This window comes from Bos javanicus, chromosome 10 (genome assembly GCF_032452875.1).
Source record: "Bos javanicus breed banteng chromosome 10, ARS-OSU_banteng_1.0, whole genome shotgun sequence".
Classification (NCBI taxonomy): Eukaryota; Metazoa; Chordata; class Mammalia; order Artiodactyla; family Bovidae; genus Bos; species Bos javanicus.
Genome location: NC_083877.1, coordinates 9,989,601 through 10,003,746, shown reverse-complemented (window position 1 = coordinate 10,003,746; position 14,146 = coordinate 9,989,601). Strand labels below are relative to the sequence as shown.

At 40.5% G+C, this 14,146-nt stretch overlaps 1 protein-coding gene across 1 annotated transcript in view; it reads left to right on the top strand.

Moving 5' to 3' along the window:
• The window catches only part of ARSB (arylsulfatase B), a 175,275-nt gene that overhangs the window by 16,531 nt on the left and 144,598 nt on the right, over positions 1-14,146 (top strand). Inside the window, exons 2-3 of the mRNA XM_061430034.1 lie at positions 2,117-2,303; positions 6,975-7,165. Coding sequence (XP_061286018.1) covers positions 2,117-2,303; positions 6,975-7,165 — 378 coding nt within the window. The remainder of the gene's footprint in view (positions 1-2,116; positions 2,304-6,974; positions 7,166-14,146) is intronic.

Here is a 14,146-nt window from a genome sequence, read left to right as displayed (position 1 = left end):
TCCCTCCCTCCAATCCCTGTCTGGGCTCCCCATTGACTGAACCCAGTCAGAACCAAGAGGTGCAGAAGGTTTTTGATTTGGTCCCGGTAGGTCGATTTCCCAGGCTGAAAACAGGACAGAAGGCAAATTGGGGATTTGGAGGGCAAATGAAGGGCATCTGGAACATGTCCCAGTGTAGAGGTCCAGTTATTCCTAGGGAGGGCACAAAATCTGAACAGAAAATTTAAACTCACTTTTATTTTTAAATAGCTTTATTGAGGTATAATTGACATGCACTAGATGTTAGTCGCTCAGTCATATCCAACTCTGCGACTCCATGGAAAAAAGCAGCCCTTCATGCTCCTCTGTCCATGGAATTCTCCAGGCAAGAATACTAGAGTGGGTAGCCATTCCCTTCTTCAGGGGATCTTCCCAACCCAGGGATCGAACCTGGCTTTTCTGCATTGATGCAGATTCTTTACCATCTGAGCTACCAGGGAAGCAATAAACTGCATATAATTCAACTATGCAGTTTGGTAAGTTTTGATATGTATATGCCCGTGAAGCCATTATCACACTATCAAGTTAGCAAACATATTATCACCTTCAAAAAAAACTCACTTTAACATTTATGATATTCCACATGGCCCTTTAGGAGGGCATGGAAAGATATCATGAAATCAAGCAATAGCAAATACGTTTCCAAAAGGATTGGGTCTGGACAGGCACACAAAAAATGAAATTCAAGACAATGTCAAAGTTTATGAGAAAGCTAGTTAATAGTAAGTAGTTTGTAATACATTAAAAAAAAATTGAAGGTTTTTGTTTTGTTTTTGTGTTTACTTCATATCTGTTTATTGCCATGAATTTAAAACAAAGCATGTACCTGCTTAAAAATTGAAGACCCCATAGAGCTTATGTTTATGTGGTTATCCCTTTCAAACTTTACCATATTAAAAATTAAAATAAAAATTTTAAATATTTTTTTTATTCATTGAAAAATGACAATATAATTCTATTACACATTAACATAAATAGCTTAGGGAAAATAGGCTATTTTGTGTTTTCCAAAACAAAAGAATTCTGCAAGAAGAGTGATGGTTGTTTTCTATTTTTGTCTGTTTTCTATGAATAGAAACTAGCTAGTTTATGACATTACGTCTGCTTCTGTGTCCAACCAGTGCAATCAAGTTGACCCTTGAACAGTACGAGTTCAAACTGTAAGGGTCCACTTATATGTGGAGTGGATTTTGTTTACTAAATATGTGCTATGATGCTGCATGACCTGTGGTTGGTTAAATCCCTGGATGCAACCGACTGTAAAGTTATACTCAGATTTTCAGCTACACGGAGGTTAGTGCCCCTTCCCCCCAGTTGGTGAAAGATTAACCATATATTGTTTTGGTAAGTTGTTGAAGAACGTCTAGCCTCACATAGACGTATAGTTGGCAAAGGGAGGGTTATTTTAATGGCCTTTTCATATAATTGTAGACATTCTATTTTAATATTACTCCAAGACTCAACACACGATCATTTGTTAAAGTTGGTTGTGTGGTGCTTGCCCCCTCGGCAGACTTGTATGAACCACTCCTAACCTGTCGGGTAGGTGGCTGTTTTCTTTTTTAAAGAAAAACTGGTCACTGTCTTTTGAAATTATGGTTTCTATAAGGTAGAATAAGAAATGCAAATCCTCACCTTCATTATACCCTTTTAAAAACTCAAGACTTGAAAAATTATAGAAGCTCCTTCTGATCAAACGCCAGCTTTTCACATGCATAGGAATTAGAACACTTTTTCCTTGATAGATCCACACTTCATATTATAGCTACCCTTTTGAAGTAGGAAGTGAAAACTTAAGTTAATGGTTTCTAACATAATTCCTGAATAAATATTTGTAGAAACTATCTAACATTTGTTAGAGTGCTTTTATTCATTTCCTTCAAAATCTTATTTATGTCTATTACCTTATTTGAATAAGTGATAAAAATGCCTTTTAGAAATGCCTTAAATTGGTACAGGAACCAAATTAAACATTCAGGTCCACAGATATGTCCAATAAATTAGGCAACCACTTTATCTGCTTGTTTAGAATGTTTCAACATCATTAATCCATAATTTTATGTTTATGTCTTTTCAGATCCACACAGGTTTACAGCATCAAATAATCTGGCCCTGTCAGCCCAGCTGCATTCCTCTGGATGAAAAACTCCTGCCCCAGCTTCTAAAAGAAGCAGGCTACGCTACCCACATGGTTGGAAAGTGGCACCTGGGCATGTACCGGAAAGAATGTCTTCCAACACGCCGAGGATTTGATACCTACTTTGGTAATGGAAATGCATGTTTCTGTACCAACGCAGACCAACTGCAGCTCTCTCATAAAACAAGTGAAATGACCAGAAACTGAAAGCAGAATGCATCAGTCAGTAGCACTGGGAGGCCCGAGACATGGCAGTGCGCTCCGGGCGTGCTGGGACAGCAGTTACCTCCACCAGGGTTCTGGCCAGCACACGGGGTCCTTTGAAGAGTCTGCTGTCAGAGGCCTCTGTGCTGTAAGAAAACTCTATGACTGAAAGGGGATACAGACTGATTTTTTGAAAAAAAGTTTCAGGCAAAACTCAATACAAGAATATTTCCTTCACAAAAGTTCAGAATATTCTTTTCTCCTCATGAACTGTGTTCAAAGGTTTTGTTTAGTTTTGTTTTTCCTGGAGATAAAAAGCTTCTTTTCCATTGGTATCCTTTCCCCATTCTTGAGATCTGTTTTTGAAATCACTAATTTGGGGAAGATAGAGCAAATAAATAAAATGGAAGGGTAAATAACAAATGTTAATAGAAGAGATAAGAAGTAATAAATATTTTATGGGTGTGATAGCCCTGTAAAAATAAATGTAAAGCCTATAGTTTGTTTTCAAATATGCTCTCTTTAAACCTATTACTGGAGAAGGAAATGGCAACCCACCCCAGTGTTCTTGCCTGGAGAATCCCAGGAACGGGGAAGCCTGGTGGGCTGCCGTCTCTGGGGTCGCACAGAGTCAGACACGACTGAAGTGACTTAGCAGCAGCAGCGGCAAACCTATTACGAACCATACTGTAACAACCTGTTTATCTCGCCAGGCGCTATATATCTATCAAGGTCTTTTCATATTTTGCTTTCTGTCTAGCTAGAATATTCTGTTTTATCTGTCTAGGCGTTTAGCTTGCTACCAACTTCCCACTTGTCTCTTCATTTATTTACAACCTGCCGTATCCAAAAGAGAACATACACTGAATGTAAATTTTTAAGAAATAAATAGAATGAAAAATCAGGGTGAGTAGAAAAAGATGGACTAGTTGCATGGCACTGAATTATTTAAAAACAAAACAAAGCAGAACAGCTGCATGGCTGTAGGTGGACTTCACATTGAACTCTGAGATTTGAGACTTCTTATGTCCAAAGGGAAAAAGAAAAGCAGTCTATAAGAGTCATATTATTTACAAGTTAAATGGAAACCAGATGTTCAGGAAGAGTAAAGCATTTTCTGGCTCTTAGACCTGAGAGAAATTTCTCCTTTGGGAGAAAGTAAGGTGGACAGCATCCTCAGAAACATCATTTTTGTAACAAAATAGTGGTTGTCTTGTAGGTGTTGCTTGAAGCATTGTCTTTTACTCAAGCTAGAGCCAGAGTACCCGAGTCCCTTTTGGTTGAAGGGATGGTCGAGGGCCATATCAATGCAATCAGAGCTCACAGCTCTGTAGTGCCTTGTTGGAACCAGGGTTAAGGTTGAGATGCAAGGATCCAGACATGCGACTGTGTGTCCTGTTCCCATCTCGGTTCTCTAGCAGACATTGCTAATCACTGTGCCTTCTTCCTTTCTTTCTCTTAAATATGTATTTATTTATTTGGCTGTTCCTGGTCTTAGTTGTGGCATGTGAGGTCTTAGTTCCCCGCATAGGGATTGAACCTGGGTCTCCCTGCATTGGGAGTGCAGTCGTAACTGCTAGATCACCAGGGAAGTTCCTCATGTGTTCTTTCTTAGTGAACCTGGATATATCCTCAGTATCCTTAAAGAGCCATTAAAAAATAGGACTTGGATGTAAGACTTCTTTGTCATCTTGGATATTCTAAAGGCAAAAACAGCCTCTACATCCTTTGACAGTTTTCACTCAGGCCTTTGCAAAAAGATGGATCGATACCTATATTCTGGCAACTGGAAGAATTATAGATATTAAATTTTTTAAATTAAAAAACCATTTATGAGACAGAAGCCTAACTGGATTTAGACAGAGTGACACCTCACATTCCTATGGAAGGGAGGCTCACAGACAAGGAGGGCATGATGACCACGAGCTATTATCACTAGGAAGGCTTAGATGTCCTGGTAAAAACCAGTCAGATGATTGTGGGCCTTGCTGCTCGTCTCTGTGAGTACACTAAGAACCATTGAATTGTACATTTTATCTGGGAGATTTGTATGGTGTGTGAATTATATCTTAATGAGGCTGTTAAATACAGCAGTCAGAGGTTTTAATTGTTCAAAAAGTAGTTTTTCATTTTTCCCAAAAAAGTATCAGCTGCCATCTTCTTTAGGCTCAGCCCCAAAGGTCAAATTTGTGGATTTGGGGTCTCATCCTAAGATGAGAACAGCTCCAAGCGACTGTCCACATGGTTGCATAGGATCAGTTCAGTCCAGTCTGAACAGATCTATTATATGAATAAAGAGTCCAATTTCTAGAATCCTTTCATCTGTACTAACTTGTTAATATTTACAATTCATACATCTTTTAATCAAATATAGCCTTTGCATGTATCTTCCCAAATGATAGAAAACAGTTTATACTTACAAATAAAGAACCCGAAGTGATTCCTCAAGGTATTACCAATAACGAATAGTTATTAATATAGAACACCAGTGTCCTGACCCCTCTAATTACCCATATAAGGGCTGAAGTTATTTTCATAGATATATTTATTTTTCTACTACATCAATGCAGTTTCTCAGTCGTGTCTGACTCTTTGCGACCCCATAGAGTGCAGCACACCAGGCTTCCCTGTCCATCACCAACTCCCGGAGCTTGCTCAAACTCATGTCCATTGAGTCGGTGATGCCATCCAACCATCTCATCCTCTGTCGTCCCCTTCTCCTCCCGCCTTCAATCTTTCCCGGCATCAGGGACTTTTCCAATGAGTCAGTTCTTCGAATCAGGTGGCCAAAGTAGTGGAGCTTCAGCTGCAGCATCAGTGCTTCCAATGAATATTCAGGACTGATTTCCTTTAGGATGGACTGGTTGGATCTCCTTGCAGTCCAAGGGACTCTCAAGAGTCTTCTCAAACACCACAGTTCAAAAGCATCATTTCTTCGGCACTCAGCTTTCTTTTTATTCCTAGTCTCACATCCATACATGACTACTGGAAAAACCATAGCTTTGACTATTCTGTTGCATATTAATCGACAAATATACTGGCTTTCCCTTTCTGTTATCATGTAGGATAAAAGATTACCATTTAAAGAGTTATCTTGAGACCAAGATATTTGTTATATTCAGGACTTTGAATTTACTGAACCATGGAAAAGGAAGAAATTAATTTTTTTAATTAATTCATTTGCTGTGTAAGGTGTGTAAGGCTTTTAATTGTGATTATAGGAAATATTCAGAGCTGAGGAAAGGGTTAGATCAATTATATCATCTTTAAAGCTTTTTTTTAAAATGTGGGTCATTTTAAAATCTTTATTCAATTTGTTATGATATTGCTTCTGTTTTATGGTTTGATTTTTTTGGACCCAAGACATGTAGGATCTTAGGTCTCCAACCAGGGATCGAACCTGCACCCCCTGCATTGGAAGGCAAAGTCTTAATCACTGGACTGCCAGTGAAGTCCCTCATCTTTATTTTAATATTAATAAGCAGTGTTTGTCAGGAAATAGTTCATAGTCCAGCACAGTTATTTCTTTTGAATAGCTTTATTGAGGTGTAATTCAGATACCATAGGTTCACTCAATAGAAGTGTACAATTCATTGATCTTTAATAAATTCACAGGGTTTTGCCACTGTCATCACAATCCAGATAAAGAGCATTTGTCCTCACAATCCAGATGAAGAACATTTCTATCACGCCTCCCCCGACAAAGAAAACCCATACCAGTTATCAGTCATGCACATTTCCCCCAACCCTGAGAGCCCTAGGCAACCGCTAACCTACTTTCTGTCTGTATAGATTTGCCTATTCTGAATGTTTCATAGAAATAGAATCCTACAACATGCAGTGCAACTTATTTTAATATTTTTGGAAAATATGGAACATTTGCAGAAACAAGTAAAGTTGAGAAAACCCATTTTCTCCTGTGTGTAAGTCTAAATTGTGGGATAGATGTCATTTAAATTTGGAACAAAATTGGGGTCACTGTAGGTAGAAAAATCTAATTTCAGTGCTGTACATTAGTTTGCTCTTTTGGTTCTGTTCTGTTTAGAGATCCTCCGTTTAGAAAAGTTTGTGTCTCTCACCAGTGGGTGTCAGCATCTGACTAAAGATGGTTCCTCCAAGAGCTCCTTCTATACATAACCTTGAAGCCAGTAGGCCAAGGTCAATATCAATGTTATTTGAATCCTGCATTCATTTACGTGATCACCTCAGAGTAAAAACTTGTAACAAATCACATTAACCGCATGCTAGTTTAGCCGTTAGATAGCTTTAAATGATTAAGATGTCATCACCTTTGCTGAATGTTACCTCTGATTTTTAAAACCATATTTACTTGCAATCACTCACTTTGAGAGTTACACAATAGAGCTTACGTTCTAAAGATTGAAGGATGGCTTTTGATTTTTTTACAATAACATTTTAATGCCTTATGCTGGCAAATATAGAGATGTTAAAAACGGTGCTCTGATTAGCCTTGTCATTTGATTAGCCTTGTCATGGGTAATCAATTGCATTAGGCAATTAAATGCTGAAGCCTCCATTTGTTTAACAAGTTTTATGCTATGCTGACTACTTCCATCTCCCATCTCCGTCGTAGGATATCTTCTAGGCAGTGAAGATTACTACTCCCATGAGCGCTGCACCTTAATTGACGCTCTGAATGTCACACGATGTGCTCTTGATTTCCGAGATGGTGAAGAAGTTGCAACAGGATATAAAAATATGTATTCAACAAACGTATTTACTGAAAGAGCTACAACCCTCATAACCAACCACCCACCAGAGAAGGTAAATCTTGCTTCTTTTTGATTTCAAAGTCACGTGAAGATAGCATCTCTGCTCAGGTGAGCATAGGAAGAGGCCCCTGTCTTTTAGGAAACAATCTAATAAGTTCTAGGTTGGTAAAGAACATGCCTGCAATGCAGGAGACCCAGGTACAATCACCGGGTCGGAAAGATCCCCTGGAAAAGGAAATGGCAACCCACTCCAGTTTTCTTGCCTGGAGAATTCCATGGACAGAGAAGCAGAGCAGGCTACAGTCCATGGGATCGCAAAGAGTTGGACCTGACTGAGCGACTGACTTTCACTTTTTTTTTTTTTTTTTTCACTTTCAAATGTTAGAGTACATTAGTATCAGCCTGGGAAGCTTGTTAGAAATTCAAATTCCTGGAGCTCACTTCTAAAAGTCTGATTCATTAGGTCTGGGGGAAAATCTGTCAATATTTTAAAGAAGCTCTTTAAGGGTGATTCTGTTGCAAGTGGTCCCCAGATCACACTTTGAGGAATGCTGTGAGTATACTGTTTTGGTACCAATAGAGTTTTACTGTTTTAGTGTGCTATGTGCCTGAGTTGACTTTATTTTTAAAAAGATAGGCTTATGTGCAAAATGAGGTGTTATTATGACAGAATTTCTGTTAGAGACCCACAAACTTTAGATTCAGGGCAAGTTGCCTACCTTTGTATTTCCCAACCCCCCAAGAATTATCTTGGCTATGCTAGATATTCTGTATCCCCTTGTTAGTTTTAGAATGAGGTGGCCAGTTTCTACCAAGAAAAAAGAGGGGTCTGCTTGGGTTTGGATCTCATTGAATCAGTAGACCAACTTGAGGATAACAGACACATTAACAATATTGAGTCTTCTAATCTAGAAACAGGGTACACGAATGAGCCTGTTTTCCACATTGACCATACTGAAGCTATTTGTATATGTCATGTGCTTAAATCTTTTGATTTACTTACAGGGAAAAAGAGAAAAGAGTCTGACTAGCCTTAACATTTTTTCTTTTTGTCAAACTAAAGTTAACCTCCTGAGGTGAAGTTTAAGCTGAATTCTCTAGATTTAGTTTATAAATGCCTTTAAAATTGGGTCAGATGCTTGTGTTGTCAGATGTTAGGCTCAAAATATGGCTTCATTAAGAACTGTATTAACATGCCCTCAAAATTAGAACTTCACGCAGTAGATTACAAAATGTGTACTGTTATCTGGTTTTTCTGATTGCCTGCACTTTGCCTCGTTGGCGGTTACTGAAGGTTCTCAGTATGGACCACAGTTTGTTTACCTGTTCAGTCTTGGCACCTGGCTGCTGACTCCCTTTCTGGCCTTGTTTTCTTCCTGGCTCTGTCTTTGTCTCCTCTAGCTCAGTGTCGAGTATCTTTCTTGATATCTGTCCTCAGCCTTGCCCCACTTTTGAGTTTTTTTATTATTCTTTCATTCTGACCACTTGGAGTGGCCATGCTTCCTATGGATGATGGAAGAAATGGGAACATTCTCTCAAACATGTAGACATATGCATATTTAAACTCTAGGTCTATACCAATATTCAGATAGTTGGAAAGATAACTGCTAGATAATTGGCTTCAGTTCTTAGTTTTCTTTGGTATGCTTGGCATGTTGTATATACGGTTGAAGATTGAAAGAATGAGCTAAAGTCTTGAGGGAACTGTGGTCTTTGTCTTTTGAGGCTTGAGATGGGGCATTATTTTACAGATAAGCCAACTGGCTTCGAGAAGTGAGGGAACTTGTTCAGGGTCACAGAGTTAGAACTTAAAACCATGGTGTTTAACTCGAGAGCTCAGAGCACTAACAACCATCCGAGGTTCACAGTTCAGATTCCAGACCAGAGGTGACGAGCCCCAGTGTGATTCAGCCTGATGGTTCCAACATACAGTGCTTTAACAGCGTGCTGGGATCCTCTGGAAGGCTTGGAAGAAGTACCACAGTTCCAAATACTGTGATTTACTAGGCTGGGGTGGGAGCCTATCAGTTACTTACTTTCCCTCCACCCCCAGCTCCCATCAGTGGTTCTGCCATGACGTCTCTGTTGATTGCCCCCAAGCACAGAGGGGCAGGCAGAAGCCAGCTGCCTTCTACAGGTTCACAGTATGTCGCTACTTTAGTGGTGTAACAACTACAATATGCCTACAGTAAAAATTAGTTCCCATGAAGGAACAATAGAGTGTTCTCTCCCAGTGCCCATAACAGTGAGCAGACAAGAGGAAGCACCTGGGCTGAAAGCGTTCCTGGTGGGTGGGCTGTCTTAACTGGTGCCGTGGGCGAAGGCGCAGGAGCAGAGGGAGACTAGAGGTGCTGAGAGCTCACGAGCCATGCAAACTGGTGTGTGATGAGTCCGGTCTGCTTATGGCAGCATTATGGAAATTGCCAGGTGAGAGGTTGTCCTTTTCCTACAATGACTGAAATATTCTGAAGCAGTATCCAGCCTTTTGGGGATCCTCAGAGTCAAGTGTGAAGCGCAGAAACAAAGGAATGAAATAATCAATAGCTGAGTAGTAGCCCCCAAAAGTTTAAGACGTAAAATGCAGGTGTTTACATTTTCCACTCTGGACAAAAGGATGCAGCCCACCAGTTCCAGGATTTTCATCCTTTTATTCCAACATTGAATCTAATCCTGTGCTAATTTCTCTGTGCTATCTACAGACTGCAACATGGACAACTTGCTCTAAGATGGAAATCGTTAAAGAAATACAAAGTGTCCACAAGCTGACTTAAAAATGTGTCTATTTTAAAGAGCCCTTGAGGGGGAAAGAGCATCTGGAGCTATTTTATAACAGAAACATGGTGTTGGAATCAGGGAGAAATTGCTAATAACCATTGCACAGTGCTGAGAGCGAATGTCATTTTTTTTTCCCCTGCAGGATAATTCCCTTAGTACTAACACTACAACGTGAAAGTAACACATTCACAAAATATCATTTTGTTAAAAATAGCCCCCCCAAACTTTGCAGAATAAAATGTTTTCTCACACACCTCATCTACTAGCAGTTTCTTAAAGCAAACGTGAATTTCTAGTGGTAGACACTCACTTTTTCCTGCCACAGTTTGGGAGGAAATGTCTTAATTTGAAAGTCAGAGAATAACACTTTAAAAACGTATCATATGCTTTTTAAAAGTGATACTTTAAATTAGAAAAATATACTAAAAAAATGAAAATAAGGCTTTCTTCCTCACTGAAATTAGCATAATGAGAAACAGAAATGAATCCTTAGCACCATTTTAATATGCTAATAACTTTAGGCAATAATGTCATGCTGCTGCTGCTGCTGCTAAGTCGCTTCAGTCGTGTCCGACTCTGCGACCCCAGAGACGGCAGCCCACCAGGCTCCCCTGTCCCTGGGATTCTCCAGGCAAGAACACTGGAGTGGGTTGCCATTGCCTTCTCCAAAGCATGAAAGTGAAAAGTGAAAGTGAAGTCACTCAGTCGAGTCCAACTCTTACTGACCCCATGGACTGCAGCCTACCAGGCTCCTCCATCCATGGGATTTTCCAGGCATGAGTACTAGAGTGAGTACTGTCACTTAATACCTAAACATCGGGTGATGATTCACATTTAGGATACCAAACCCTACCGAAAAGGGTACAGATTCTTTACCACTGAGCCACCAGGGGAGCCCATGCAATATTGGATGGAAATACTCTAAACTGTGGTCCCTTGGGCCTCTCCTCATTAAATGGGCTACCCTGTTTATCATTCTGCCTCCTGATGACCCAGAGACATAGTGATGTGTGCAAGGCTGCTTGCCAACACACTGAATGGTCCTAGATCACTGCTGATAAAATGGGGAAAAGACAACTTCTTTTGTTCAAGGACCACCTTTATCTTTACTCATTAGTTAAGAAGATCTAGCTGACAAGTGTGTATTGTGTGTATGTGTGTGTGTGATGCGTGCATGTTCAGTCACCCAATCGTATCCTATCTTTGTGACCCCATGGACTGTAACCCACCAGGCTCCTCTGTCCATGGAATTTTCCAACACTGGAATGGGTTGCCATTTCCTACTCCAGGGGATCTTGGATGAGGATCAAACCCTCATCTCTTGTGTCTCCCGGATAGGCAGGCAGATTCTTTACCACTGCACCCCCTGGGAAGTGCAGTTGGTAGGTAATGGGGGGCTTTACAGGGCCTATAACAATCACAGGCCAAGGCAGACTGCATCTCCCAGGGGTTGTTTTCACTTTTTTGTCTCAGATTTGTCTCTTCTGTTTGAACTAACAGGAGCCTGACCCCTGGAAAAATGGGGAAATAGTTGTAGTTTCATCATTTTAATCCCTCAAGAGCAGTGGCCATGTCTTTAGCCACTAAGGAATAATTATGGGAAAGATTTTAGGTAATTTTTTGCTACATTTAACCAAGTGAGTAGAATGATTTCCATTCTAGCTGTTTATAAGACCCTTGAATGGTGGTCCCAGAATCATTGTTTTTTTCCCTGGTGTGGTTATGAGAACTCTCTTCCACCAGCCCCTCCAGCTGTCACCGCCAGGGATCACTTTCCAGTTGGAAATGACCTGCCCTCCTTCCCCTTTCTCTCCTTCACCAAGGGTACTGCCATACTGACCAAAATGATGTGCGCAAGCATGTTTTCTCCTGAAACATTGGGCTCCCTCCATAATTTTTCTACTCCTGCGCACTGCAGAGAATCCAGATCAGAGTCACAAACAAGGGCCAGGCTGCTACCCTAAGAAAGTGAAGCACAGTGGAGAGACTGGAGAGTTGGAGGGCCCTTGTGGGTGGGATCTCTGTTTCCCATACTCCAGCTATTTGTTGTCAGATGGAGTGTGGGCCTGGAGTTATCAGAGGTTCTGATTTTTCAAGAAAAACAAAACAAAACAGGTTTTTAGTGTGACATTTCCTGGCTCTTAAAAACTTGATGTGTGTTGCAAATTGTTGTAGCCTTCCAGTTTTTAATCCTTCCCCATCCAGACCTTGGCTGGTGCTTGGTCTTGTGCTGATGACTCAGACCGTAACTGCACTGCCGAGTCACAGGGGTCCCTGCTCATTCTTTCCTCTCCAGACGTCTTAGCCCAGGGTCCTTCCTCCCCAGCTGGGCAGAGCATCTGCTGGGATTCCCTTCCCCGTTGTCTGGAGGAGCACGGAGTTGGGGTGGGACTTGTGTGGCTGGATGAGAGTGCGTGTGTTGAGGGGCAGTAGAGGCGGAGCTAAAGCCGTGTCAAAGCTGTTAGTGTTGCCTTTTGAGGGCTGGAATTTGGAATGTCTTCTCATGGAAATAATGTACACATGAAACCTAGGGTCTCCTTATCACGGTTGTCATTCCATCACCTGCCTCTTATTGAACAGTCACTTTGAATGTTTTGATTTGGGGGAAAAGGTATTTCTAAGTTCCAAAGAGGTGAACTGAAAATACTCTCTTGGGTGTCTATTTGAGTTCTATGTATGTATACCCATTACAGTATCACAAGGATGTATAATATATAATTTGAAACATTTTTTTCAACAGTAATGAATGAAATATGAGCCAGCCTTCCAGTCTGTGTTCTAATATTCCCCCATTCTTTATGAGATTTAAATGTCTCAAGTGTATCAACAGAATTATGTTTTTTTTCTTGGGCCGAGCCAGTTGTCTCCCTGAGTGTTTTCATTAAAGAATTCTATAGGAGCATGGTGAAAAGAGTACCTTCAGAAAGACTCATTAAAAGGAAGAGGCTAACCCAGAATACTGCTAATGTTAAATTCTGTAAATTGATGTCAGAGGTAAAATAGAATCAGTGTATCACCCCCCTCAGTTTCCAGGAATTAAATTGGCCTCACGGTTCACTTGTTTTCTTATGAAAATATAGACAATGCTTAAACCTCTCCTAAAAGGTGGTCACTTATTTTTCAGCTAAAGCAGAAAGCTAACCCATCTATTGGGACATATCCACACAGTAATACTGGAGTTTCTGATAGGAAATTGCTTTGCAATTAATATGAATTTGTGCAAGCCATAAAGCTTATCTAAGCCTCAGTTACTGCTGCTGCTACTGCTAAGTCGCTTCAGTCGTGTCCGACTCTGTGTGACCCCATAGATGGCAGCCCACCAGGCTCCCCCGTCCCTGGGATTCTCCAGGCAAGAACGCTGGAGTGGGTTGCCATTGCCTTCTCCAATGCATGAGAGTGAAAAGTGAAAGTGAAGTCGCTCAGTCGTGTCCGACTCTTAGCGACCCCATGGACTGCAGCCCACCAGGATCCTCCGTCCATGGGATTTTCCAGGCAAGAGTACTGGAGTGGGGTACCATTGCCTTCTCAGTTAACTTACCTGTAAAATGGCTGTAACAAGGTGGTTTTTGAGTACTACGTGAGACAGAATTGTTGGTATTATTATTTCCATTTGTTTGAATCAGAGCTTTCTAGGCAATTTTAGAACTCAAGCTTTTTCATAAAATTCACCCATTTAAAGTGCACAATTCAATAATAAACTCACAGTTGTGCAACCATTACCACAATCTAAGTTTTGAACATTTTCACTGCTCCTGGAAGCAGTCTTGTACCTGTCAGCCATCACTCATCACTCCTCTCCCTCAGAAATCCAGACTACTTCAAGCAACCACTAATCTATTTTCTATCTCCATAGATTTGCCTATTCTGGACATTTTATATGAGTGAAACCATATAAATGTGATCTTTGCAATTGGTTTCCTTCACTTAATGTTTTCAAGTGACATCTATGTTATAGGATGTGTCCTTACTTCATTCCTTTTTATGCCTGCATCATAGTCCTTCAATTGCTGTATATTGCTGAAAATATACCACATTTTGTTAATCCATTCATTAATTGGCAGACATTTTGCTTCCACTTTTGGCCTATTATGAATAATGCCACTGTGACCATCCATGTACAAGTTTTCGTGTACATATATGCTTTTGTTTCTCTAGGGAAATTGCTGGCTCATATGGTAACTCTATGTTTAACAACTTCAGGAACTGCCAAGTTGTTTTTCAAACTGGCTATACCATTTTACATTCCCATCAGCGGTGA